General features: G+C 45.8%; 2 protein-coding genes across 6 annotated transcripts in view; both read right to left on the reverse strand.

Annotated features, from left to right (window-relative positions):
* The window catches only part of PCBD2 (pterin-4 alpha-carbinolamine dehydratase 2), a 55,332-nt gene extending 50,713 nt beyond the window's left edge, over positions 1-4,619 (reverse strand). For both annotated transcript variants that reach the window (XM_039467378.2, XM_074381425.1), the window contains exon 1: positions 41-4,619. In XM_039467378.2, coding sequence (XP_039323312.1) covers positions 41-124 — 84 coding nt within the window. In that variant the 5' untranslated portion in view covers positions 125-4,619. The remainder of the gene's footprint in view (positions 1-40) is intronic.
* Positions 4,620-4,707: 88 nt separating this feature from the next.
* Positions 4,708-27,441, reverse strand: TXNDC15 (thioredoxin domain containing 15). Of its 4 annotated transcripts, none has more exons than XM_039467375.2 (5): positions 27,217-27,441; positions 15,569-16,050; positions 10,059-10,222; positions 6,797-6,927; positions 4,708-5,415 (listed from the first exon to the last, which is right to left on the reverse strand). In XM_039467375.2, the coding sequence occupies exons 1-5, from the start codon at positions 27,428-27,430 to the stop codon at positions 5,219-5,221; spliced, it is 1,188 nt and encodes a 395-aa protein (XP_039323309.2). In that variant the 5' UTR covers positions 27,431-27,441; the 3' UTR covers positions 4,708-5,218. The 4 variants fall into 4 exon arrangements, with proteins under 4 accessions (XP_039323309.2, XP_074237502.1, XP_074237511.1 ...); XM_074381401.1 differs by lacking the exon at positions 27,217-27,441 and adding an exon at positions 26,962-27,143; XM_074381410.1 differs by lacking the exon at positions 27,217-27,441 and adding an exon at positions 26,935-27,003.
* Between the last annotated feature and the right edge of the window lie 370 nt (positions 27,442-27,811).

Genomic DNA, 27,811 nt, shown 5'->3' on the forward strand with positions numbered 1-27,811 from the left:
TGCCCCCCAGCCCCCGCCCCCGCGGCCGCTCGACACTCACCATGGCCGCACGCCCCAGCCTCCGGTCTCGGAGCTCCGACAACACGCGCCGCGTCGCCCCCCACGCCCAGAGCGCAGCCGCCATGGCTGTCCGCTGAGGGCTGCCCCGCGCACTGCCTGCCTGCAGCCCACAGCCGCCCCCGACCCGGCCCCGCCCAGCTACCGCCACCCAGTAGTCTCCCTGCGTGGCCGGCCCGGAGCCGAAGGCAGTGCGGGCAGCGCCCAGCCGTCCCGCGAGGCGCAGCGCGGACCCCGAAGGCCCTCAGGAGCTTCAGCGGTCGCCATAGCCCTTGGCCACTAGGTGGACTCTGCGCTCCCCACTGCCGCAGGCCGCGTTGCCGCGCGCAGCCCCCGCCCGGTGCCAGCCTGTCGCGTCTGTGCCCGGGACGCAGGCCGGCTGGCGCGTGCTGGCCTTGCCTCCGGTCCTCCCTGCGCGGGAAGGAACCTTGTCCCGCCTTCAGGCACCGGCCGCCTCCGCTTCGCGGGCGCTGGCACCGAGCTGGGCTCCCCGCTGGGCGGCGCTGCGCGCCGTGTGCGCGGACGGGAGAATGTCGCGAGCCTGGGCAGGGACACAAGAGCGGCGGGTGCTCCGGAGCCACCCCGTCTGTTTTCATTCAGCACTCTCTGGGGCAATGAACCACGGCAGTTCCCGTCGGGGGATCGTAAGTCTTGCAGCCGTGGGTTCGAACGTAGGCTCTGTTCAGTCATCGCGCAGCTGCCAAGTCCTTGAGCCAGGTGGCTCAACTACATTTGCCTGGACCAAAGGGTGTGGAAACCCGGCCTGTAATCCCCTCTCAAACGTGCCGGTGTCCTGTATCCCCAGGCTCAGCACACAGTAGGCACTCTGCAGACAGCTGTGAACAGATTTAGGTGAATCTTCTCTTGTATCATTTTTTGGGAGGAATCACTTTTTTTTGTCTTTTCTTTTTTGAGATGTAATTGACATACTATGAAAATCACCCTTTAAAGCGTATTAAGACTATTCATTTGTATTCTTTTTAACTAAAAACAGTTTAAGCACGCTGGGCCTGGTGGCTCATACCTGTAATCACAGCACTTTGGGAGGACAAGGCAGGAGGATCACAAGGCCAGGCATTCAAGAGCTGCCTGGCTAACATGGCAAAACCCCATCTCTACTAAAAATACAAAAATAAGCCAGGCGTGCTAGTGCACGCCTGTAGTCCCAGCTACCCAGGAGACTGAGATGGGAGGATGGCTTGAGCCTGGGAGGCTGCAGTGAGCCAAAATCGAACCACTGCATTCCAGCAACAGCAAAATGCCCTGTCCCTCACCCTTCTCAAAAGAAAAAAAAGGTTAAGCAAATTAATAAGCAGAGGATATAGCAAAATATTTTTTTTAAAGAACAATAGTCCATTTAACTTCAGCTTAGCAGTTGTTAGCAGTCCATACATATGAACCTAGAAAAAATAAAGCATTTTGCCTCAAAGCAGCCTAAAATTCATGGGCTTCTGTCCTCACCTACCTTCTTCCCATGTGCCCATTTGACAAAATGTAACCATTTCGCCGGTGCGGTGGCATACACCTCTAATCCCAGCACTTTGGAAGGATGACGCAGGTGGATCAGTTGACGCCAAGAGTTCAAGACTAGCCTGGACAAAATGGTGAAACCCCATCTCTACAAAAAATACAAAAATTAGCTGGGTGTGGTGGTGCATACCTGTAAGCCCAGCTACTGAGGAAACTGAGGCAGGAGAATTGCTTGAACCAGAGAGGTGGAGGCTGCAGTAAACCAGGATCGCACCACTGCACTCCAGTCTGGCGACAGAACAAGACTGTCTCAAAAAAAAAAAAAGATGTAACCATTTCAAAAGCAAAACTTGGGAGGAATCACACTGGGGATCCTGATCAAATGTCACTAAAGAATTAAAAGTTGTACTTCTGACATTTACATTGAGTTTATGATCATGAAAACTAATCAGATTTTCCCATTAAAGAACTGAAAAATGAACTGGTGGATGTGAGTTAACAAGTGAACCTTCATTGTTTTCAGTAAATTTGCTTTCATCATTTTCCTTTCTTAATACCGCCGTATGAAACTGTGGCATCTCAGATCTAGTTACTGGCCAGGCGAGGTGGCTCACACCTGTAATCCCAGTACTTTAGGAGGCTGAAGCAGACAGATCGCTTGACCCCAAACGTTTGAGATGAGGCTGGGCAACATGGTGAAACCCCCATCTCTACAAAAAATACAAAAATTAGGCATGGTGGTGCATGCCTGTAGTCCCAGCTACTAAGGAAACTGAGGCAGGAAAATCTCTTGAACCTGGGAGGCGGAGGTTGTAGTGAGCCGAGATCGGGCCACTGCCCAACAGCTTGGGCAACAAGAGCAAAACTCCATCTCAAAAAAATAAATTTGATCATTCATATCTAGTCGAAAAAACAACAGCAGATGCTAGGGCCCAGGGAAATGATGTCCACTGACAGAGGCTGTGAATTGCCTGCCCACACGTGTAGCTCCACAATTAATAGGATTTAAGTCTTTTAGCAAAGATTTACTGGCCACATCCTCTGTAGTGGATGCCATACTTAGGCTGTTTAGCTGGTCAATCACTTCCTTCCCCTTTTCACTTTCCCTCAACACTACTCGTGTTTTTGTTTTGTTTTTCTGATTTTGGGGTTTTGAGACATGATCTCGTTATCTCACCCAGGCTGGAGTGCAGTGACACAATTACAGCTCACTGAAGCAATCCTAGGATTCCAGGCATGAGTCCCCACTCCTGACAGTACCAGCATTTCGAGACTGATCCTCTTCTGTATGCTTCAACCCCCTCTCCAGGGAATCTCTGCTCCACATTTCCCTCCAGAAGAATCCCATGTAGCTGGGCCATGGTGCAGAGGCAGGGCAGGGTGCCATCCCACATAGATGTTTTGGAGTAAATTTAAAGCCTGGTCCAGTCACTGGAAGCTGCATGAATGAGAGCAAATTATTGACAGCCTCAGGTATTTTTCTTTTGTTTGAGACTGTCTCATTCTGATTGCCTAGGCTGGAGCACAGTGGCACAATTACAGCTCACTGCAGCCTCAACTCCTGGGCTCAGATGATTCTCCCACCTCAGTGCCTCAAGTAGCTGGCACTACAGGGACACACCACCCTGCCCAGCTAATTTTTTTTCTATTTTTAATAAAGACATGGTTTCACCTTGTTAACCAGGCTGATCTCGAACTCCTGGGACTCAAGCAATCCACCAGCCTCAGCTTCTCAAAGTGCTGAGATTATAGGCATGAGCTACTGTGCCCAGACAGTTTATTCTTTAAAATGAGGATATTTAAACAAAATAGTCTAAGTAAAGCATCTAAAACAGTACTTGGCACTCTATAGTAATTACTTAAATGTTAGTTATTATAAGAGATGGACTCACCAGAGTTTTCCTTACATTGTTTTTATAAGTATACAGGTGAATTCAAATCCCAGCTTCAACTTACAATCTGTGTAACCTGGTCAAGTTATCTAACTCTCTACGCCTCAGCGTGCTCATTTGTGAAATGGAAATAATGTACCATTCTGAGATACAGTAGTGACCTCCTGCCAGTGACCACCCCAACCACAGCTATTCACAACATGACACATAAAAGTTACAAACTCCCGTTCATTACAACACTCTAAGAAGGAGACTCATCTGAGGTTTTGGTTTTGTTTTGTTCGTTTTTGCGATCGACTTTTGCTCTTGTTGCCCAGGCTGGAGTGCAATGGTACAATCTCGGCTCACTGCAATCTCTGCCTCCTGGGTTCGTCATTCTTCTGCCTCAGCCTCCCAAGTAGCTGGGATTGTATGCCACCACACCTGGCTAATTTTTTTGTATTTAGTAGAGGTGGGGTTTCACCATGTTGGTCAGCCTGGTCTGGAACTCCTGACCTGAGGTGATCCACCCATCTCAGCCTCCCAAAGTGCTAGGATTACAGGCGTGAGCCATCATGCCCAGCCTGAAGTTTTATTTCTATAGACTTTAGGGTGCCTTATGAAGTAAACATTCAACTACTTTAAAATCTGGGAAATGATTAGTATAAAAGTATGAGGTAATTAGCTGTCATATCTGAATTTAATGAACCTTTTGGAAATAGGTTTTCAAAAATTTGTTTAAATTACATGTTGTCTCTTTACTAAATGTGTCTTGAACTAGACTAAAATCAACTTGTGGACAAGAACAGTGTTTTATACGTCTATACTTTTTTTTTTTTTTTGAGAGCGAGAGTTTCACTCTTGTTGCCCAGGCTGAAGTGCAATGTCATGATCTTGGCTCACTGCAGCCTCCACCTCCTGGGTTCAAGCAATTCTCCTGCTTCAGCTTCCTGAGTAGCTGGCATTACAGGCACCCACCTCCATGCCCGGCTAATTTTTTGTATTTTTAGTAGAAACAGGATTTCACCAAGTTGGCCAGGCCAGTCTCGAACTCTTAACCTCAAGTGATCCTTCTGCCTCAGCCTCCCCAAGTGCTGGGATTACAGGTATCAGACACCATGCCCGGCCTGCTAGGAACATTTTAGGTTCAATTACTGCATGCTGGTTAGATAACTATGACTAAAATACATACATTAGCATAGAACTGATAATAATTGAGCTTTAGTTACAGCATTTACCTTCTCCTAACATCTGCCTAACCCAGAAACAAAACACTTCATATTTTTTGAGTGAAAGCAGAGATCACAAACAACAAGGCATGTGAGTCTTTTATTTTCCTTCACTTGCTACTTGAGGGGTCACACTAACCAATTCTAGTTACATACTTTCCTGCTATAGACTCTGGAAAAAAAAGTTGCAAAAAAACAGAAAACTAACCTTCTTAAACATATATAAGGAATCGAGGGTTTCCTAAAACTATAATCTGAGAGTCCTCTTTTTGCCTTCTGTATAGTAAGCATGTCATTCTACTCACTATTCTACCAGAATACATCTTCACATTTCAAACTGGATCACATTCACGTAGTAAAAACAAGAATCGTGCACTCTACTGAATATTTTTGCATTTGCTTATTGCAATACTAGTTAAAACACCAGTTTATAATTTTTTTATACTTTAAGTAGTTCAACAAATGCATGATTCTTTTAATCGGACTGAAGTTTCAAGTCAACACTTCACTGGAGAAAATGTATGAAACTGCAGCACTAATTTCTGAAACGAAGGAGTGAAGTTCCTCTTTCCAACTTCTTTCAGTCCATCACTACTCCACATGTTCCTGCTCTTGTCCTGGAATTAGCCACCGAATACTCTCAGTTCGAATGGTAGCATACATAATAAAACTAATTAAAAAGAATAAGGAAAATACAAGCAACCAGTCCACACTTTTTATCAAAGTGCTGGGAAGAGGGCCTATTTGGTCGGCTTGAGTTACCACCACATTCTTCTTGGCTTCTATACCTGAAAGAAAAATCAGTGGTTTCAAATCAGACAGAAAAAGCACCCGCCACAGATTTTTCTCAAGTTTTATGCATGGTATGCAAAATGATATGCAGTCCTAAACTAAACACTGCCACAAGTATACATATTAATATCTGGGATGGATTTCACTTGCCTGTCAGTGTAATTTATAAGTTGCCTTTCCCCCGACCACATCAAAGGATCAGGAATCCATTCAGCTGTTCACAACTAAAACACTAGAATTTCTGTCAACTCATCAGCAGTTTCTTAGCCAATGTATTTATAAGAGTTGCCTTTTGGTGTCTTTTGAGACCAACGTTCAGTAAGTAACTAGTAAAACTCCTCTCAGGAATCTACAGAATGTTTCCACGGGCTAAGCAATGCTAAATTCAAAATGCTTTTTTTTCTGTCTCCCAGGCTGGAGTGCAGTGGCGTGATCTCAGCTCACTGCAACCTCCACCTCCTAGGTTCAAGTGATTCTCAGCCTCCCGAGTAGCTGGCACACACCATTATGTCCAGCTAATTTTTTGGTATTTTTAGTAGAGATGGAGTTTCGCCATGTTGGCCAGGCTAGTCTCGAAAACCAGACCTCAGCTGATCTGCCCACCTCGGCCTCCCAAAGTGCTAGGATTATAGGCGTGAGCCACCACACCTGGCCCCAAAATGCTTTTAATAATTTAGTGAAAGAATTGTCATAACAAGCCATCACTAGGAACAGGGATTACCACAGATGCTTTGACTCCAAGATTTGTGTTCTAGGTTTGGTTAGAGCATTGAACAAAATGGCTCCCTCTCCATATATCAATTGAAATGACAATCAGGTGACAGAGCAAGACTCCGTCTCAATCAATAAATCAATCAAGTATCAATAATAGACCGGGCATGGTGGCTCACACCTGTAATCCCAGCACTTTGGGAGGCTGAGGTAGGCGAATCACTTGAGGCCAGGAGTTCGAGACCATCCTGGCCAACATGGTGAAACCCCATCTTTACTAAAAATACAAAAATCAGCTGGTCAAGGTGGCGCACACTTATAATCCCAACTATTCAGGTGGCTGAGGCATGAGAATCACTTGAACCAAAGAGGCAGAGGCTGCAGTGAGCCAAGATCAGGCCACTCCCCTCCAGCCTGGGCAACAGAGTGAGACTCTGCCTCAAAATAAAAAAAGGAAAAAATATATATCCATAATAATTAAAATTACCTATTCATGTTAAGCTTCACACTGATTGGGAGGTATTTAACAGTTCATCAGAAGAGAAGTTTTACAACTCAGTCACTCTTGAATCGTTCAATTAAGGATTATAGCAGATCAGAACCCGCAGAAGGCACAGACCCCCAGCAATAGAATACCTTCTTCCTCAGCACATTACTTCCACATACCTGTCTGATTAAAAATGAAGATTTTCAGTGTTTCCAATGTTCGATCTGTATGATTAAATCTAGCCATTGGTTTAGCTCCTTGAAATAACAAAATATTAGGAACAGCTACAGTGCCAAACCTGGTAGAAAGGCTACAAGAGAAAGAAGTCAGTCAGAAAACCTGAATTTATTATTAATAGAGAGCTTTCGCATACAATTCCCATATCACAATGGACAGAAATAAATGAGGAGGTTGCATGTGACCTAAGGAGACTTCTGATACTTGAAACTTTTGGCTTGTTTGTTTCTGACCTCTTTGCTTATGGATCATGCCTGGGGGCACTCCTTTTCTGTAATCTGAGTTGCTTTCAATTACAATATGGATCTGCCCATGACACAATTATTCCACTAGTTAAATTCCTGTCTAAACAAACCAGGCCAGAAAACTCTTAATTCATTGGACAAAGCACACTGTGTCAATTTACTTGACAGAAAAAAATTCCAACTCTTCAGAATGCCCATCCCTGTCCCTCAAAAAAGATCAACTTATGGAAGGCAATTAGTCTGCTAAGCTGGTGCAAGGGAGTATATGATCTGTAAATCTGATCTAACAAACACACAGGGATGTTCACAATCAGGGCAGGATGACTCGCTTGGAAGTAATATGACCATGCGGGCTTATTTCCCCTTTACATAATACAGACTAAGGGTGATAAACTCCTGAGTCAAAACACTCTGGGTTTAAGCCTCAGTTCTGCCACTGAACCAATGTGAACTCAGGGCAGATTATTTAACCTCGCTAAGCCTGTTTTGCACATTAGTAAAATAGTAATATTGTATAACCAGAATTTTTTCTTTTGTACACATGCTGTAACTTAAATATTAACATAAGAAGCAAACATGTCCCAGCCCATGTAATAAGAGCGAGAGCTTTAGTCTCCATAATTAAGGTACCGGACCAGGTGCAACATGGAGCTGAGGGAAAGAAAGAAGAAAGCAGGTCGGGGAAGGAGTTGAAGGGGCAGGAGGGACAATGTGAGACCCAGAACCAGAGAGCACTAAGTATGCCCAGAGGCAGTGGAGGCCCCACCAAAGCTGGACACTGACGTGATCTGTCCTTCCAATCAGTCTGCGCCCTTGGGCCCAGACACTTAGATATCACTGAGAAACCTATATGAAAATCATTAATTTGTCAGACAATTTCCTTCTTCATAAACAGATTCAGGTAAACAGATTACAGTTGTAGTCCCACACTGAATATCGGTGGAGTACCATTTTTTTTTTTTTTTTTTTTTTGAGACAGGGTCTCACTCTGTTGCCCAGGCTGGAGTACAGTGGCAGGATCATGGCTCATTGTGACCTTGGCCTCCTGGGCTCAGGCAATCCTCCACCTCAGCCGCCCAAGTAGCTGGGACACCACAGGTGCCACCATCCTCAGCCAATTTTTTGCATTTTTTTATAGAGATAGGGTTCTGCCAGTTTGTCCAAGCTGGTCTCTAACTCTTGGACTCAAGTGATCCTACCACCTTGGCCTCCCTAAGTGATGGGATTACAGGTGTTAGCCTCTGCACCTGGCCTCAAGGACAAAGTAACAGAAGTTTACTCAACTTTACTTTACCACCAACTGACCATTTTTCAGATGTTCTAGATTTATTCACACACAACCTCCTTGTTGAGGCTGACCTGCTAAGGGGCATCTGACTTGGAAGAGAACAGTTTATAACCCAGGCACAATCACAGCACTTACGAGAAACATAGACCATCTCAACAAAGTTCTCTGTAGCTTACTTTACTAAAAACTTAAAAAAGACAAGCCTGGGCCAGGCACAGTGGCTCACGCCTGTAATCTCAGCACTTTGGGATGCCAAGGCAGGCAGATCAACTGAGCCCAGGAGTTCAAGACCAGCCTGGGCAACATGGTAAAACCCCATCTCTACTAAAATACAAAAAATTAGCTGGGTGTAGCAGCCGGTGCCTGTAGTCCCAGCTACTCAGGAGACTGAAGCAGGATAATTGCTAGAACCCAGGAGGCGGAGGTTGCAGTGAGCCAAGATCATGCCACTGTACTCCAGCCTGGGCAACAGAGCGAGACTCCATCTCTTAAAAAAAAAAAAAAAAAATTAGCTGGGCATGGTAGTGGGTGCCTTAATCCCAGCTACTTGGGAGGCTGAGCAGAAGAATCACTTAAACCCAGGAGGTGGAGGTTGCAGTGAGCCAAGATTGCACCATTGCACTCCAGCCTGGCCAAAAAGAGGAAAACTCTGGGAAAAAAACAAAAAAAGACAAGCCTAGCATGGTGGCATGTGCCTGTAGTCCCAGCTACTCAGGAGGTTAAGTCAGGAGGATTGCTTGAGCCTAGAGGTTCAAGGCCAGCCTGGACAAAAACCCAGTGAATGGTAAGAAATATAAAACAAAGGTAAATGTCATGTTAAAAAGCTAAATTAATTCATTACTTGATCAAGTGCCTACTACAGAACATGACTGCAAAAATAAGTATGGAGGAAAGAAAGAAGGAAAGAGGGAAAGGGAAAAGAAGGAAAAAAAAAGAAAAGGAGACTGGGAGCGGTGGCTCACCCCTGTAATCCCAGCGCTTTGGGAGGCCAAGGTGGGTGGATCAACTCTGAGATTGGTCAGGAGTTCGAGACCAACCTGACCAACATGGTGAAACCCTGTCTCTACTAAAAAAATACAAAAAAATTAGCCAGGCATGGTGGCACATGCCTGTAATCCCAGTTACTCAGGAGGCTGAGACAGGAGAATCACTTGAACCTGGGAGGCAGAAGCTACAGTGAGCTGAGATGATGCCATTGTACTCTAGCCTGGGCGACAAGACTCCATCTCAAAAAGAAAAAGAAAAGGAAAGAAAAATCCTGAGTAGACACAAAACCGGGCTGCTGGGAATTAGGCTGCCTGGGATGGGGATTTAACCCTCACAGTAAAGTCACAAAGGAATATGCTACTGTGATACCAGTTGTGCTGATTCAGTCTGGCCATGGCCCTCAAAAGTCTTCTGGCCCCTCTCCTGCCATCAGGTGCCATCACCTGCCACCTTTAAATCCACCACACAAAGAACAGCCCTCTTTCTTTAAGAGGCCTCCACAAAGTGACGCCACCAGTTCTCTCAGGGGTATGACAATCCTCACTACTCACTCTTGCCTTGCCTTTGATCCCAGGACAAAGTTCATGCCCCCCTCCTCTGCTTCTAACTTATCTAATTTGGATCTCGAAATAGCTGCAACCATCAGCCAGGAGGATGGACGTAAACCCCACCAAGGGAAGATACCTGCTGTGCTGAGATGCATCCAGTGCCAAAAAGTGAAGAGCTGGAAATGCCCGGGGCAGAGAATTAAAGTGAGGGGCCAAAGTGGCAGAAAAGCGGCACCACGGGGTGTAAAACAGGACTAGAGTACAGTCGCTACCGTTTGGGTTCAGAAAATCCATAAGGTCCTGTGGTAAAAGAAACAAGCATTAAAGTCAGAAGTAAATGTACATTTTTCTGAAAGAATATCCAAGAAACAGGACACACTTCTGCTCCAGAGAGAGGAACGGGTAGGTGGGAGCAGTGAGAGGAGGGACCCGCAATAACCTTTCGGACTTTGAACCATATGAATCCAGGAATCAGCAAAGAGGTATGATCAAATGACAAGTTATAACCTTTCGCTTTTTAAAAATCTTGCCGAATTAAGCAGAAAGTTTTAAACTTTCCTCTGTACTTTCCTAATATTGCAAGTTTATTTTAATATTTTTCATAATTCATCATTTCAAATACAGGCATACCTCATTTTACTGCATTTCACTTGGTTGCACTTTGCAGAGATTGCATTTTTTGCAAATGGAAGGTTTGTGGCCATGCTGCGTGGAGCAAGTAGCACCATTTTTCCAACCGCACGTGCTCATTTTGTGTGTGTGTCACATTTTGGTAATTCTTGCAATATTTCAGACTTTTTCATTATTATTATATCTGTTGTGGTAATCTACGATTCTTATCTTTGATGTTACTATTGTAATTGTTTTGGGGCGCCAAAAACTGCACCCATAGAAGACAGTGAACTTTATTGATAAACGTCTATGTTCTGACTGCTTCACTGGCCAGCTGTTCCCCATCTCTCCCTCTCCTCAGGCCTCTCCACTCCCTGAGACACAACAATATTAAAATTAGGTGAATTAATAACCCTACAGTGGCCTCTAACTGTTTAAGTGAAAGGAAGAGTTGCACATCTCTCACTTTAAATCAAAGCCAAAAATGATTAAGCTTAGTGAGGAAGGCATGTCGAATACCAACACAGGAGACAGGCTGAAAGCCAAGCCTCTTACACCGGTCAGCCAAGTCACAAATGCAAAGGAAAAGTTCTTAAAGGAAGTTAGCACGCTACTCCATCCAGCGTGGTGACTCTGATGCTTAAAAATAAAAATAAGTGCTACTCCAGTGATTACACAAATGATAAGAAAGTGAAACAACCTTATTGCTCATATGGAGAAAGAATTAATGTTCTGGATAAAAGATCAAACCAGTCACAACATTTAACCCAAAGCCTAAATCCAGAGCAAGGCTCTAACTCTCTTCAATTCTACAAAGGCTGAGAGAGGTGAGGAAGCTGCAGAGGAAAAGTCTGAAGTTAGCTGGGGCTGGGTCATGAGGTTTAAGAAAGAAGCTGTCTCTAGAATATAAAACTGCAAGGTGAGGCAGCAAGTGCTGAAAAAGAAGCTGCAACATAGTAACATCAAAGATGAATGGAAAAAAGAGAGAGAGACAGAGAGAGCCGCAACAGCTTACCCAGAATATCTAGCTAAGAGAATTGATGAAGGTGGCTATATTCAACAACCAATTTTCATACAGATAAAACAGCCTTCTATTGGAATAAGATACCTTCTAGGACTTTCATAGCTAGACAGGAGATGTCAATGCCTGGCCTGAAGGACAGGCAGACTCTTTTTAGAGGCCCATGCAACTGGTGTCTTATATATTTATTTATTTGACAAGGTCTCACTCCGTCACCCAGGCTGGAGTAGAGTGGTACAATCATGGCTCACTGCAGTCTCGACCTCCTGGGCTCAAGCAATCCTGCTGCCTCAGCCTCCCAAGTAGCTGGTGCCCACCACCACACCTGGCAAATTTTTGTATTTTTTTGTAGAGATGGGGTTTTGCCATGTTCCCCAGGCTGGTCTGGAACCCCTAGGTTTAAGCAATCCACCCACCTTGGCCTCTGAAAGTACTGGGACTACAGGTATGCACAACCTCAGGGCCAATACCCATGGCTCATTAACCATTCTGAAGATCCTAGGGCGTTTAAGAATTATGCTAAATTTACTTTGTGCTCTAGAAAAGGAATGACAAAGCCTGGATGACAGCACATCTGTTTACAGCACGGTTTCCTGAGTATTTTAGGCCCGCTGTTGAGACCTACTGCTCAGAAAAGAAGATTCCTTTCGAAATGTTACACTCATTGACAATGCACCTGATCACCCAAGTGTTCTGGTGGAGAAGCACAAGGAGGTGAACGTTGTTTCCAGGCCTGCCAACACAGCATCCATGCTGCAGCCCATGGATCAAGGAGGGATTTCAACTTTTAACTCTTATTATTTAAGAAATACATTTTATAAGGCTACAGTTGTCATAGACAGCAATTCCTCTGATGGATTTGGGCAAAATAAATTGAAAGCCTTCTGGAAAGGATCTGCCATTCTAGATTACTTTAAAAATATTTGTGATTCATGGGAGGTGGTCAAAATATCAACATTAGCAGGCATTTGAAAGAAGCTGACTCCACCCCTCATGGATGACTTGAGTTCAGGACTTCAGTAGAGGACAGAACTGCAGCTGTGGTAGAAATAGAAAACTAGAATTGGAAGTGGAGTCTGAAGACAGGGCTGAATTGTTACAATCTCATGATAAAACTTGAAGAGATGAGGAGTTGCTTTTTATGGATAAGCAAAGAAGGTAGTTTTTTGAGATGGAATCCATGTCTGGTGAAGATGCTGTGAACATTGTTGAAATGATAACAAAGGATTTAGAATATTCCATAAACTTAGTTGATAATGCAGCAGCAGGGTTTAAGAGAATTGACTCCAACTTTGAAAGAAGTTCTACTGTGGGTAAAATGCTGTGAAACAGCATTGCATGCTACAGAGAATTCTTTTGTGAAAGGAGGAATCAATGTGCCAAACTTCATTGTCTTAAGAAACTGTGGACCAAAGGCCGACCATGGTGGCTCATGCCTGTAATCCCAGCACTTTGGGAGGCCAAGGTGGGCAGATCACTTGAGGTCAGGAGTTCAAGGCCAGCCTGGCCATGGTGAAACTCTGTCTCTACTACAAATACAAAAATTAGTTGCGCATGTGGCGTACGCCTGTCATCCCAGTTACTCAACAGGAGGCTAAGGTGGGAGAATAGTTTGAACCTGGTAGACAGAGGTTGTAGCAAGCCAAGATCATGCCACTCCACTCCACCTGGGTGACAGAGTGAGACTCCATCTCAAAAAAAAAAAAAAAGAGAGAAAAAGAAAAAAACTGTGTGGGCCAGGCGTGGTGGTTCACACCTCTAACTGCAATACTTTGGGAGGCCAAGACGGGAAGATCACTTGAGCTTAGAAGTTTTGAGACCAGCCTATGCTATACAGTAAGACACCATCTCTACGAAAAATAATAATTATTATTATTATCCAGGTGTGGTGGCACATGCCTGTAGTGCCAGCTACTTGGGAGGCTGAGCTGGGAGGATCACTTGAACCTGGGAGATCAAGACTGTAGTGAGCCATGGTCTCACCACTGCATTCCAGCCTGGGTGACAGAGTGATACTCTGTCTCAAAGAAATTGCCATAGCCACCCCAACTCTCAGAAACTACCATCCTAATCAGTCAGTAGCTATCAACATCAAGGCAAGACCCTCAACCAGCAAAAAGATTACAGCTCATTGAAGGCTCAGGTGATTGTTAGCATTTTTTAGCAATGAAGCATTTTTAAATTAAGGTATATACATTGTTTAGACATATTGCTACTGCATACTTAATAAACTACAATATACTATAACTTCTGTATGCACTGGGAAACCAGAAAATTCCTGTGACTTGCTACACTGCGATATTTGCTTTATCACAGTGGTCTGGAGCCAAATCCATAGTGTTTCTGAGGTATGCCTGTACTAAGTCCTCACAGAGTCCAGGCAATTGTCCCCACCTTTGAACTATACATCTCAAACCATCTAACATGGAAATATTAAAGGACTATGATCTCAGATCCAAACTATCATCTCAGCTCTGAACTAAGCAGTCATATCAATGTATTTGGCCAAAGGTTAGATCAATTTAAGAGTACACCATCCTAGCTAGGCACAATGTCTCACGTCTGTAATCCCAACACTTTGGGAGACCAAGGTGGGTGAATCACTTGCAGTTGGGAGTTCAAGACCAACCTGGCCTACATGATAAAACCCCATTTCCACTAAAAATACAAAAATTAGCCAGGCATGGTAACATGTGCCTGCAATCCCAGCTATACAGGGGGCTGAGAGAGAAGAATCACTTGAACCTGAGAGGCAGAGATTGTAGTAAACCCAGATCATGCCACTGCACTCCAGCATGGCCAAAAGAGTGAGACTTCTGTCTCAGAAAAAAAAAAAAGAGCACACCATTCCTACCACCACCTGTTTTTGTTGTTTTTTTTTTTTTTTTTTTTTTTTTTTGAGACGGAGTTTCGCTCTTGTTACCCAGGCTGGAGTGCAATGGCGCGATCTCGGCTCACCGCAACCTCTGCCTCCTGGGTTCAAGCAATTCTCCCGCCTCAGCCTCCTGAGTAGCTGGGATTACAGGCACACGCCACCATGCCCAGCTAATTTTTTGTATTTTTAGTAGAGACGGGGTTTCACCATGTTGACCAGGATGGTCTCGATCTCTCGACTTCGTGATCCACCCGCCTCGGCCTCCCAAAGTGCTGGGATTACAGGCTTAAGCCACCGCGCCCGGCCCACCACCTGTTTAATCCATAACTTAGACCCAGGAGTGGATGCAGAGCCAGCACTGAGCCCTGCCCTTGGAGGAGCTATATGTACTACAGGTGCTGTGCCCTCATTGACAAGCAATCACAGTTCTCAGTCAGGATTTACTTCTCTTAATAAGCAGCATGAATGCATCTTACACTTTTGTTTTCTCAACCACCCCACAGTCACTGATGAAAGAGAAACTTTTTATCAATGGTGGCTCACACCTGTAATCCCAGCACTTTGGGAGGCCAAAGTGGGTGAAACACCCAAAGTCAGGAGTTCAAGACTAGCCTGGCCAGCATGGTGAAACCCCATTTCTATTTAAAATAACAAATTAGCCACTTGCAGTGGCGAGTGCCTGTAATCCCAGCTTCTCAGGAGGCTGAGGCAGGAAAATCATTTGAACTCAGGAGGCCGAGGTTGCAGTGAGCCAAGATCATGCCACTGCACTCCAGCCTAGGAGACAAGAGCAAAACTCCATCTCAAAAAAAAAAAAAAAAAAAAAAAAAATTCTATGATTTTGGTGCCAAGCAACTATCTATCCACTGGGATTTTTATCATGAGGTTTGGTAGTGGGATTGGCCCAAGGAAGACTAGGTTTAGGCCACCTGAAGAGCGTAATCAACACTAGTTGTATTTCCTCCTTTCCCTATAAACATCACAGAGGACAAAGTCAATGTTCACTGAAGCAGCTATTACATGCCATCTCGCTTACAATATGATAATGATTATGACTTTCCATTTCAAAGTTGATAGAGTATTAATCATAAAATGAATGTACTGAAAAGGAGAAAAGCACTAAATATTTTTTCCTTACCTGTGACATATTTAAAATTTTCAGAGTGAAATTTTCTAATCCCGTAACGTTTCTCTCCTCACAGTTCACTTTTGGGGATTTCAGACTTTCAGTGCTATTGGAGTCCTCTGCCGGGGCTGTGTCGGATTCCGCCACTTCTGGCTCCGTGTAATACTCCTCTTCTCTATCAGGGAAGTGTGCTCCAGCACTATCCAGAGAGAAAAGGCTCTCTCGGAGGTTGCACTTTGACTCTGCCTCTCCTCCAGCGCTACAGGTGCCGCCACTAGGCTCTGAACTCACTTTGTCCTCAGCTTCCCCAGGAATCACAGACAGCATCACCATGTGATCGCCTTGGGTATCCAGCCCCAGCACCGCATCAGCCTCTTCTGCTGCCCTGTCCTGGCCCATCGGGTCATGTGGGAGCTCCTCCTCACCCAGGTACACAGCCCCGACCTGGAGAGGGTGAGCTGGCTGCTCCTCCGACCATAAGTGACCACTTTCTTCTGCAACCAAAACATGCCAGCACATTGAGTCATATTTGACTTCAAAACAAAAGAACGCCAAGAATTACAGTTCCCCTCCAACGCGAAATTTTCCCCTTGGAGACAAAAAGGTCTCCTTTCATTAAACTACCAAAAAGCTACTCACCATCTCCCAGGTTAGGAAGGTCACAAGCGGGTACTATTAATAGATTAATGAATGTCAAATAGGGCCAGGTGTGATGGTTCACACCTGTAATCCCAGCACTTTGGGAAGCCAAGGCAGATCACTTGAGGTCAGGAGTTCGAGACTAGCCTGGCCAACATGGCAAAACCTCCATCTCTACTAAAAATATAAAAATTAGCCAGATATAGTGGTGGGCACCTGTAATCTCAGCTTCTAGGGAGGCTGAGGCAAGAGAATTGCTTGAACCTAGGAGGCAGAGGTTGCAGAGAGCTGAGATCATGCCACTGCACTCCAGTCTGGGTGACAGAGAAAGACTCTGTCTCAAAAAATAAAACAAACATCCAGGTGATAGGTAACTAGCAAAATAAGTAAAAAAGAAAAAGAAAAAAATAGTAACAAAAGTCAAATAAATAGACAAACACACAGCTCTGCCCTAAACTTGCTGCTTGCCATGCAGATTATAACCGAAAACATTCCAGTTCAGACATCTAATTAGGAAAATAGAAAATAAAAACTTTCTTTTTTTTTTTTTTTTTTTTTTTTTTTTTTTTTTTTTTTTGACGGAGTTTCGCTCTTGTTACCCAGGCTGGAGTGCAATGGCGCGATCTCGGCTCACCGCAACCTCCGCCTCCTGGGCTCAGGCAATTCTCCTGCCTCAGCCTCCTAAGTAGCTGGGATTACAGGCACACGCCACCATGCCCAGCTAATTTTTTGCACCTTTAGTAGAGACGGGGTTTCACCATGTTGACCAGGATGGTCTCGATCTCTCGACCTCGTGATCCACCCGCCTCGGCCTCCCAAACTGCTGGGATTACAGGCTTGAGCCACCGCGCCCGGCCAAAACTTTCATTTTTTGATAAGATTTTCATTTGTTTGATAATTTCTAAGAAAATGATAATGGTTTTATGCAAGATTCTACTAGGGTAAAGCATCTTTGCATACACTGTAACAGTTCTGTGAGATGGGGAAGACAAGGGTTATCAAGCCCACTGAACAGGTAACCAAGCAAGGCACAGAGAGGCTCAGCAGAGTGTCCGATGGCAGACAGCTGGTAAGCAGCAGAGCCAAGTCTAGGAGCAAAGTCTTCTGGCTGCCACTCCAGAACAAGCCGTAGGCTCCCTGCCATCATACCTCGGGGATGCTGAGCCACACTGCCTAAAGAACACTACTCAAGCCACACAGCAGCTCCTTCTTGAGGTGGCCTCTGACAGCTGGACTCTGCTCTCCTGCTTGCCACCTTTGGGCTGCTGCCCTTGGGATTGCTGGGAGACAGGCTCAGCAGTACAGAGGCAGCAGCAGGAGGAAAAAGAAAAGAACTGTCTCCCACTTTGGAGCCAGAAGGTGGGACTTGGGCACAACGCTCAGATAAGGGAAGAGTCCCAGGCAGTCCCATACATCTGTTTAGCCATCTCCATTCACCTCTGTAGCGATGCCTCCTGCCCTCTAACTCTTATCAGCTCAACACCAGCTGCCAGACTTTATGCCAGGAACCAACCAGCAGAAACCAATGAGGCCTGCAGCCCTCAGGAAAGCTCACCATGTGGTTAGGGAACCACTGGCTGTGTGATGAGCTCTGTGTGCCAGCAGCATGTCACTGGAGTGTCAGTGACCAACTGACTTCAAAGTTGGGAATATTTGGGGGCTTCCTAAGGTATGCACATGTGTATAAGATCTCAAAGAATATTCCTGTAGAGCTTTTTGTTGTTGCTGATGCATAACAGATATTCAGAGCACATGTGATAATCAATATATTCATGCAATTTGTAAAGATCAGATAAGTGTAATTGGGATATCCATCACCTTAAATATTTGTCTTTTCTTCATGCTAGAATCATTCAAATTCTTCTCTTCTAGCTACTTTGAAATATACAATCGGTTATTATAAACTACAGTTACCCTACTGATCTACCTCACACTGGGGCCAGAGAGCTCTGTGGATTCATTCAGAGATTCAAAAACATTCTCTGGGAATTCTGCTTCTGGCCAAGATGGAGTAACAGGAACCAGATTTACCTTCCCTACTGAAACAACCAAATAAACAGATAATATATATGAAACAACAGTTTCAGGAAATTAGTTATCAGGTACCAGAGGATAGTGATGTTGGAGCAACAGTTGACATGAGGAGAAACCTACAACACTCCAACTTACTGCCTTGAGGGTGTTCCCTCTGTGGCACAGGGAGGGGAAATCCAGGCAGAGCCCAGCAGACTCTCCCAGTTGAAGAGATGGAACTAAGAGTCCAAGGAGACAAAGAAGCCATAGTTTGCAGGACAGAATACTGCAGATGAGACAGCTACATAAGCGGGGACTCCAGAGATCTGTAGAGGCCCCCCCTCAAGTATACAGCAGAGTACTGGTCAGCACATGCTTAGGAGTAAACTACCCAATGCCAGAGAAAGAATTACCAGAAAGGATGAGAAGGAACAGTATCCAACTTCACACAGAGCAGGGAACAGTACCTCTTCTTACCAGTTAGACTGGAAAACTTCATAATTCACAAGGCACTGAGTAGAGTACACAAAGGGACCTGCCTCAGTATCGAGACACAATTAACTCTAAAGAAAACACAGCTAGTTTGCTTGCTTAAAAGCAAAACCTGAAAGAATCAAGCTGTTTTCAAGTAACTTAATTGTACCCCAGAACAAAGCTCAAGAATATATACAGCAAGGGCAGGTGTGGTGGCTCATGCCTGTAATCCCAGCACTTGGGAGGCCAAGGTGGGTGGATCACCTGAGGTCAGGACTAGCCTGGCCAACATGGTAAAACCCCATCTCTACTAAAATACAAAAATTAGCCATGCGTGATGGCGGGTGCCTATAACCTCAGCTACTCGGAGGGCTGACACAACAGAATTGTTTGAACCCAGGAGGTAGAGGTTGCAGTGAGCCGAGAGCATGCCACTGCACTCCAGCCTGTGAAAACAAGACCGAAACTCCACTCAAAAAAAAAAAAAAAAAGAATAGGGAATCTAAAATACCCACCATTCAACAAAGTAAAATTCATGTCTGGCATCCAATAAAAAATTATCAGACATGACCGGGCATGGTGGCTCACACCTGTAATCCCAGCCCTTTGGGAAGCTGAGGCGGGCAGATCACAAGGTCAGGAGTTCAATATCAACCTAGCCAATAGGTGAAACCCTGTCTCTACTAAAAATACAAAAATTAGCGGGGCATGGTAGCACACGCCTGTAATCCCAGCTACTCAGGAGGCTGAAGCAGGAGAATCACTTGAACTCAGGGCACAGAGTTTGCAGTGAGCCAATATCGTGCCACTGCCCTGAAGCCTGGGCAATAGAGCAAGACTCTGTCCCCCCACCCCCAAAAAAAATTATCAGACATATAAAGCAGCAGGAAAATAGGACATGTAATGAGAATAAACAATCAAGCAACACTAACCCAAAACTTGTACCTATGTCAGAATTAGCAGATAAGGATATTAAAACAATAATTATAACTGTATTACATTCAAAAAGTAAAGTAAATACCAAGATATAAGATATTTAAAAACATCAAATCAACCCGGGAGTCAGAGGTTGCAGTGAGCCGATATTAAGCCATTGCACTCCAGCCTGGGCGAATGAGTGAGACTCTGTCTCAAAAAAATAAATAAAAATTAAAACGATTAAATCATACCTTTTTTTTTTTTTTTCTGAGACTGAATCTTGCTCTATCACCCAGGCTGGAGTGCAGTGGTGTGATCTCAGCTCACTGCAGCCTCCACCTCTCAGGTTCAAGCAATTCTCCTGCCTTAGCCTCCAGAGTAGCTGGGATTACAGGAGCCTACCACCACGCCCAGCTAATTTTTTGTATTTTTAGTAGAGATGGGTTTTCGCCATGTTGGCCAGGCTGGTCTTAAACTTCTGACCTCAGGTGAGCCTCCTGCCTCAGCCTCCCAAAGTGCTGGGATTACAGCCATGAGCCACTGAGCCTGGCTTTTTTTTTTTTTCTTTTTGAGACAGTGTCTTGCTCTGTCATCCAAGCTAGAGTACAGTGGCACAACCACCTCCCGGATTCAAGTGATTCTCCCACTTCAGCCTCCCAAGTAGCTGGGATTACAGACATGAGCACCTAGCTAATTATTTTGTTGGTTTTTTTTTTTTTGTATTTGTATTTTTGCTAGAGACAGGGTTTTGCCATGTTGCCCAGATTGGTCTTGAATTCCTGGCCTCAAGTGATCCGCCTTCCTTGGCCTCCCAAAGTTCTGGGATTATAAGCATGAGCCACCACGCTTAGCCCAAATTGTACTTTTAAAGATGAAAACTATAATAACTACAATGTCTGAGATGAAAACTGCACTGCAGAAGATTAATGGCAAATTAGACAATACAGAAGAAAATACTCAACTTGAAGACAGCAATGGAACCTATCGAAATGAAACACACAGGAAAAAAAAAAAGAATGGAAAGAAATTAAGAGCATCAGTGGGCCGTAGGACAATTTCAAGTGGCCTAATGTACAGATAACTGGAGTAGTGGCAAGAGGAGAGAATGGAGGAACAGAAAAATATGTGAAGAAATCATATCCAAAAACTTTCCAAACTTGGTGAAAACTATAAATCCGTAGATCCAAGAAGCTCAACAAACCACAGACTCAATGAACTACACCAAAGTATATCACAATCAAATTGCTCAAAACCCGTGACAAAAAAATCTTAAAAGCAACCAGAGGAAAAAAGATACATTATGTACAGAGGAACAAAGGATAACAACAGGTTTCTCAGTGGAAACAAAGCAAGCAAGAGCCACATCTCTGACTACAAAAACTACAGTGTCTGAGATGAAAAACTGCACTGCATGAGATTAATGACAAATTAGACATCAGAGAAGAAAAAACCTATAAATCTAGAATTCTGTATACAGAAAAAGTATCTTTCAAAAATGAAGCTGGCACACACCTGTAACTCCAGCTACTTGAGAGGCCGAGGAAGGAGAATCTCTTGGACCCAGGAGACACAGGTTGCAGTGAGCCAGGACATCACTCCACTGCAATCTAGCCTGGGCAACAGAGTGAGACTCTGTCTCAAAAAAAAATTCTTTTGGCTGGGCACGGTGGCTCACGCCTGTAATCCCAACACTTTGGGTGGCCAAGGCAGGCAGATCACTTGAAGTCAGGAATTCCAGAACAGCCTGGCCAGCATGGTGAAACCCCATATCTACTAAAAATAAAAAATAAATAAAAATTAGCCAGGCACCGTAGCAGACACCTGTAATCCCAGCTACTAGGGAGGCCAAGGCATGAGAATCGCTTGAACTCCAGAGGCAGAGGTTGCAGTAACCCAAGATAGTGCCACTGCACTCCAGCCTGGGCTACAGAGCGAGGCTCCATCTCAAAAAAAAAAAAAAAAAGAAAAGAAAAAGAAAAGGTGAAATAAATACTTCTTCACTTCTTCAGACATACAAAAGCTGAAAGAATTCATTACCAGCAAACCCACATGACAAAAATCTTCAAGGAACTCCTTCAGGCTGAAGAAAAATGTTAACAGATGGAAATATGGATCCACATAAAGAAACAGAGAGCCCAAAACGGTAACTACATGGATAAATACACGCAATTCTTTCCAAAAATCTAGCTATCAAGGGGGCAAAGAAGGTAGGGTAGATTTGCTACAGGCAGGGAAGACTAAGGGAGGTTTCTATTTTGGTATTTGGAACATAGGAGGAATTTGAGGATACATAAAGCTGATGAGGAAGCCAGTAAGAAGGGGCCAGGCACGGTGGCTCATGCCTGTAATCCAAGCACTTTGGGAGGCCATGAAGGGTGGATCACCTGAGGTCAGGAATTCAACACCAGCCTGGCCAACATGGTGAAAACCGATCTGTAATGAAAATACAAAAATTAGCTGGGCATGGTGGCATGCACCTGTAATCCCAGCTGCTTGGGAGGCTCAGGGAGGAGAATCACTTGAACCTAGGAGGTGGAGGCTACAGCTAGCCAAGAACTGCACCACTGCACTCCAGCCTGGGCAACAAAGCAAGACTCTGTCTCCAAAAAAAGAAGAGAGAGAGAAACCAGGTAAGAAGGAAGAGGTAGCAATGGAGGTTACATAAGGCAGAGTTTAGGGCTTGGACAGCAAGGTAAGTCTTTAGAAGGTCAAGCACTTCTGTGACTACAATCCAGAGAAGGTGCTGGGTGCCTGGGAAGGGAGCTTTGCCAATTCCGTAAGGGAGTGGGATCACACTGGTGGTATTTCTGTAGCCTTTTATTTTTGTAGCCTTTGGTTAATAAGTATGTATTGCCGCCATAATCAGAAGAAAAAAAAACACACACATGTACTCTGTGTCATCCACAAAAGAGAGCAGGAAATGAAGCCAGAGAAGCTAAGAGTCTGGAAAAGAAAGGATGCCAGGTTTGGGGTCTAACCATACTCTCAAACACCCCAGTTCTACAGAGATTTGCTCTTGCTACCTAATTAACATTCTAGGTTCCATAAGTAAATGAAGAATGCCAAAACAAAGAACCTCAAGAGAAAAAAAATCAGGGCACAAACTATAATCCGGTTCTCTCTGATCACCCTCAGCCCCTGCAGAAAATCAAAAGGGAGTGTAAATGGTGCATGGAGCTGGTATTTTAAGTTCAAGAGTGTTGTCCCCTCCACCCCTCTGTGCCTTGCAAAAATATTTAAGTACACAGTACAGATCAGGAACAAAAAAAACCTTATGCCTTCAGGTACCAACATTTTCATTTAGGAATTAGGAGGAAAAGAAACACTGAATTATTCCACATGAAGATAAAAATGTCATACTACGTGACAGCCATTGAACCCTCCGATGGTAATGTGCCTTTTTTTTTTTTTTTTTTTTTTTTTTTTTTTGAGACAGAGTCTTGCTCTGTTGCCCAGGCTGGAGTGCAGTGGCGCGATCTCAGCTCACTGTTGCAGCCTCCATCTCCTGGGTTCAAGCAATTCTCCTGCTTCAGCCTCCCAAATAGCTAGGATTAGAGACACACAGCACCATGCCCAGCTACTTTTTTTTTTTTGAGACAGCGTCTCACCCTGTCACCCAGGCTAGAGTGCAATGTAAGAGACTGCAGTTTGAGCTATACATAAAGTGATAATTATTGCATCACTGGCAGCAAAGATGTTGCCTGAAAGACAAGTGTGAGGGCACTATGCCAACTCTGCCAGAGAGCCCTAGCCTAGGTCAGCACCATCACACCCTTACAGCTTTTCTCAGATGGCTCTCTACCAGCTGCTGATGTTTTCACAATGGCTTCTGGCAGGGAAGCCAAATGAGGAGGGATCAAAAACAGCCAGGGATTGGAGGGACAGCAATCCATATTTTCCATAGGCAATGCTGTGTGATCCTTTAGCAAATGGAGACAATACCACCAAGATGCAGAAAACGACACTGTGAAGATTAGATAAGAAAAGATGTGTATGGTCCCTGCCCCAGGTTAAGCACTCTATAAATGCCTGTAATGATGATGGTGATAATGTTGACTGGTGTTTACAATTAAAAGAGATAGAAAGGCAAATAGAATTAATAAGTTCTATTAATTCACCTGCAGGCCCGGCCAGCTGGCTCACACCTGTAAACCTAGCACTTTGGGAGGCCAAAGTGGGAGGATCACTTTAAGTCAGGAGTTCAAGACCAGTCTGGCCAACATGGTGAAACCCCATCTCTACTAAAAAATGCAAAAATTAGCCAGGCATGGTGGCACATGCCTGTAATCCCAGCTACTCAGGAGGTTGAGGTAGGAGAATCGTTTGAACCCAGGATGTGGAGGCTGCAGTGAGCCGAGATTGTGCCACTGCACTCCAGCCTGGGGGACAAGAGAGAGACTCCGCCTCAAAAAAAAACAAAACAAACAAACAAAAAAAAAAACTCACCTCTTAACCAGAATCCATCCACTTTCCTCACCCCAACTAACACTTCTCAGCCAAGGCCACAGCCAACTCTCATCTGGGCAATTGCGTAGCCACCTAACTGGTGTCTCTGGTCAGCCTGCCATCCCCCCTCCAGACCCTGATCTTCACAGCAATACAAGTGAAGCTGAAAGACAAAAGGCAAATCTGATCATATCACTCCCCTGCTAAAACTCGTCCAGTGGCTTCCCCTGCCCTATGAATGCATCTGCATTCTGTAGCTGAGCTACCAGGCCGCAATGTGGCTTCTGTCTACACTCTCACCTGGTGCCATCAGATCCCTCTAGTCCCTGATCATTACACTCCCCCTAACCCTACCTGCCTTAGCACCTTCCTGGGGGCTGTTTCTCTGCTGGGAAGCTTCCTCCTGCTTAATCCTTCATCCTCCTCATTCAGATCTCATACTAAATTTCACCTCTGTAAGGACACATGCCCTGGTCCTCAGACCAGGGTGGGAGGTCTCCCATTACAGCTCCCAAAAATGCCCTGGAACTCTCCTTGATGCATTTCTCAGTTTTGCAATTTTCTTAGTAATTTGTAGTTATTTAGTGGCTGCCTTCCCCAAAGGCCAGCTGCTCTGACTCATCACTGGATCCCCAGTGCCCAGCAGAGCATTTAGCATATGATGAGTGCTCAATAAGAATCTGCTAGCTGGCCGGGCGCAGTGGCTCATGCCTGTAATCCCAGCACTTTGGGAGCCCAAGGTAGGCGGATCACAAGGATAGGAGTTCGAGACCAGCCTGGCCAATATGGTGAAACCCTGTTTCTACTAAAAATACAAATATTAGCCAGACATGGTGGTGGGCACCTGTAGTCTAAGCTACTCAGGAGGCTGAGGCAGGAGAATCACTTGAACCCAGGAGGCGAACGTTGTGGTGAGCCGAGGTCATGCCACTGCACTCTAGCCTGCATGACAGAGTGAGATTGCAGCTCAAAAAAAAAAAAAGAATCTGCTAGCTGACTGCCTAGGAAAGACTGGCATAGGGGTCCTGAAGCCAGGAGTTTACTTCCATTCCTAGACACCTGGGTAGCACTGCTGCCTCCAGGCTGCTTAGTCTCTCAGGCTCTCAGCATCTGAAGGCAGCATAATCTGCCAGTGGCATCGTCTGCAGGAAAAAAAAAAAACACCTGAGATTTTCAGCTACCCTGAGAAGAAATCAGCTGGTAAGTTTCTTCTGTCTTTACCCCATTCATGCCCTGACCGTGATGACCAAAGACCCAGGCTGAACTCTGAATCAGCCAGGGTTCTGCCAGAAAACAGCCCATGTCACTTGGGCAAGTTGAGAGTTTTAATGCAAGAGCCACCAATGTGTGGGCTGGGTATAGAGAAATGAAAAGCAATGGTAAGGAACTCCAAGGCCTGTAACAGGAGAGGGGGAGCCAGTTACTACTCACAGACCTTAAAGTCCGGAGAGAAAAGTAGTAGTCACTGAACCTTGAAACATCAAGGGTAACACAGAGAGCAGCTTTCTAGAAGTCAGTGCCTTCCACTGAGGGCAAAGCCAGCCTGCAATAACCTCTCAGGGAGGGATCGGAGAAAATCAATACCGACTTCACTCTCCGCTCATGCCAATGCAACAGAAGCCAGACGGTGGGGCAGTTGGTATTAATTCCACACAGGGCAGCCACACAAGGTACAGAATAGGGTAGAGAGGCTGAAACAGAAGATATCTAACACATGCCATCACCTCTATGAGGCTGGCAGTTCAGTGTAGTGAAAATACACTGGGCTCTGAAGTCAGGCAGACATGGGCTTGAATCAAGGCTCCTCAACTTCTGGCTATATGACCTTGGCAAAGGACTTACTAGCTCTGAGTCTCAGTTTACTTCTATAAAAGGAGAACGATAACATCTACTGCACATGCATTTTAAAATTACGTAAGGCCAGGCACAGTGACTCAAGCCTATAATCTCAGCACTTCAGGAGGCCGAGGCAGGTGGATCACTTGAGGTCAGGAGTTCAAAACCAGCCTGGCCAACAAGGTGAAACGTCATCTCTACTAAAAATACAAAAATTAGCTGGGCATGGTGGCAGACACCCGTATTCCCAGCTTCTCGGGAGGCTGAGGCATGAGAATCTGTTGAACTCGGGAGGCGGAGATTACAGTGAGCCGAGATCATGCCACTGCACTCCAACCTGGGCAACAGAGCAAGACCTCATCTCTTAAAAAACAAAAACAAAACAGTAAAGATTCCCAAAGACGATCCTCGTAAAGCACTGAGCACAGCACCCAGTATACAGTGAGTGCTTTCATTCATGGTAATCATGTTACTATGACTCAACCTTCTCCACAACCACCTCCTGTCCTGCCTCCATCCAGGACACCCCAGGAAAAAGAAATACCTGCCTGCTCCTGTTAAGGTCTGAATGACAAGCAAGGCCAAGGGGTCTGGACTTCACGAGGACTATGAGGAGTGGGGTGAAGGAGCAATGAAAGCAAGGCCTCCACTCCCCAGCCTCGTCATGCCTCCAGGGTGGCTGCCTTCCCCACCGACAAGCTAGGGGTTACCGGGAGTGTCCCGACTTTCTCTTATCCGTCCTTCATGCAGGCAGCTGCCCAAGAGTGGCCTCCTTAAGACAGTGGTCCAGCGGCGTGGACTCCAGCGTGGGCTTTGGCGTCAGAGAAACAGGCTTCTGCCACTTATCAGAAGCACAAGGAGGCAGGTTGCTTAGTCTCTCGGGGCCTCAGCATCTTCATCCGTGCAATGGAGACACTAAACGGAACCGATCTGATAGGGTATGTGGGAGCATTAAATGGGATAATGGTGTAAATAAAGCCCTGGTTCCTAATACCGCCACAAGAGATGTCGGTGTTTGATATGATAATTATTAATATTAAATGGCTCATCACCAGAGGGTATGCCTCAGCAGCGCTCACCGCACGGTCCCTCCAGGCGACCGGCCACCGGCTGAAGGCGGCCTGAACGCGGCCCAACGGCCCCCGGGCTCCCGCCCGCCGGCCACGAGCGGAGACAAGCCGGGGAGACGCGCCCGGGTAGAAGCTCCCGGGAAGACGCCAAGAAGCGGCGGGGCGCGCACCGCTGGCCTTCGCGCAGGTCCAGAGCGTCGCCCGGGTGGACCTCAGCTCGCCCAGTCATGTCACGCGCCGCCCCTGGCCCCGGCCCCCACTCACCCTCTGCGCCGCGGACGGGAAGCCCCAGCACCCACAGCAGTACTTGCCACCAGCCTAGGAGCCGCATGACGCGGGGCGGTCGTCGACCGGCAGCCGGGACCACCGCCCAGGGCCGAAAAGAAACCGGCGCACGGCTACGCGGGTGGTGCTGCCAGCCCGAGGAAGGCCGTGGGGTGGAGAGCGTGGGAGCGCGGGCGCGGCCCCGCGCCGCCATCTTAACACCGGGCAGCTGTGGCGAGCGCCATCTTGGAGTCGGGCGGACGGCCTCCGGTCGCTGGCCGTCGCCGCAGGACTCGAGGCCGCTTTAGGAGCTAAACGGCAGACGTTACAGGTCGTTTTAAACTCTGCTGACCCCAGAGTCCAGAGCACGGCTCTGGCAGAGGCCCGTGGCCTTCTTTCTTCCCGCGGAAGTCAGGGTTTGGCTACTTGGATCACTGTGCCTGCCTAAGGAGTTTTGGACGCTTCATTCCCATTGCCAGAAAGGCCCAGGAGCTTTCCTGTTCTAGTGTCCCATCGAGGTGCAGAAACATTTAAGTGTGCAAGTCTTCTAATCTTGCCTTACCCGTGCTCTTCTACCTAGGGTTGCCACATAGAA

Source organism: Saimiri boliviensis, chromosome 1, assembly GCF_048565385.1.
Source record: "Saimiri boliviensis isolate mSaiBol1 chromosome 1, mSaiBol1.pri, whole genome shotgun sequence".
Lineage (NCBI taxonomy): Eukaryota > Metazoa > Chordata > Mammalia > Primates > Cebidae > Saimiri > Saimiri boliviensis.

Coding starts and splice junctions, on each gene's coding strand:
- TXNDC15 (XM_039467375.2), bottom strand. CDS start 27,430: ATGGCGGCGCGGGGCCGCGCCCGCGCTCCCACGCTCTCCACCCCACGG. Junction 10,223..15,568: donor AAATTTTAAATATGTCACAG/GTAAGGAAAAAA, acceptor CTTTTACCACAG/GACCTTATGGATTTTCTGAA. Junction 6,928..10,058: donor GATGCATCTCAGCACAGCAG/GTATCTTCCCTT, acceptor TTTCTCTTGTAG/CCTTTCTACCAGGTTTGGCA.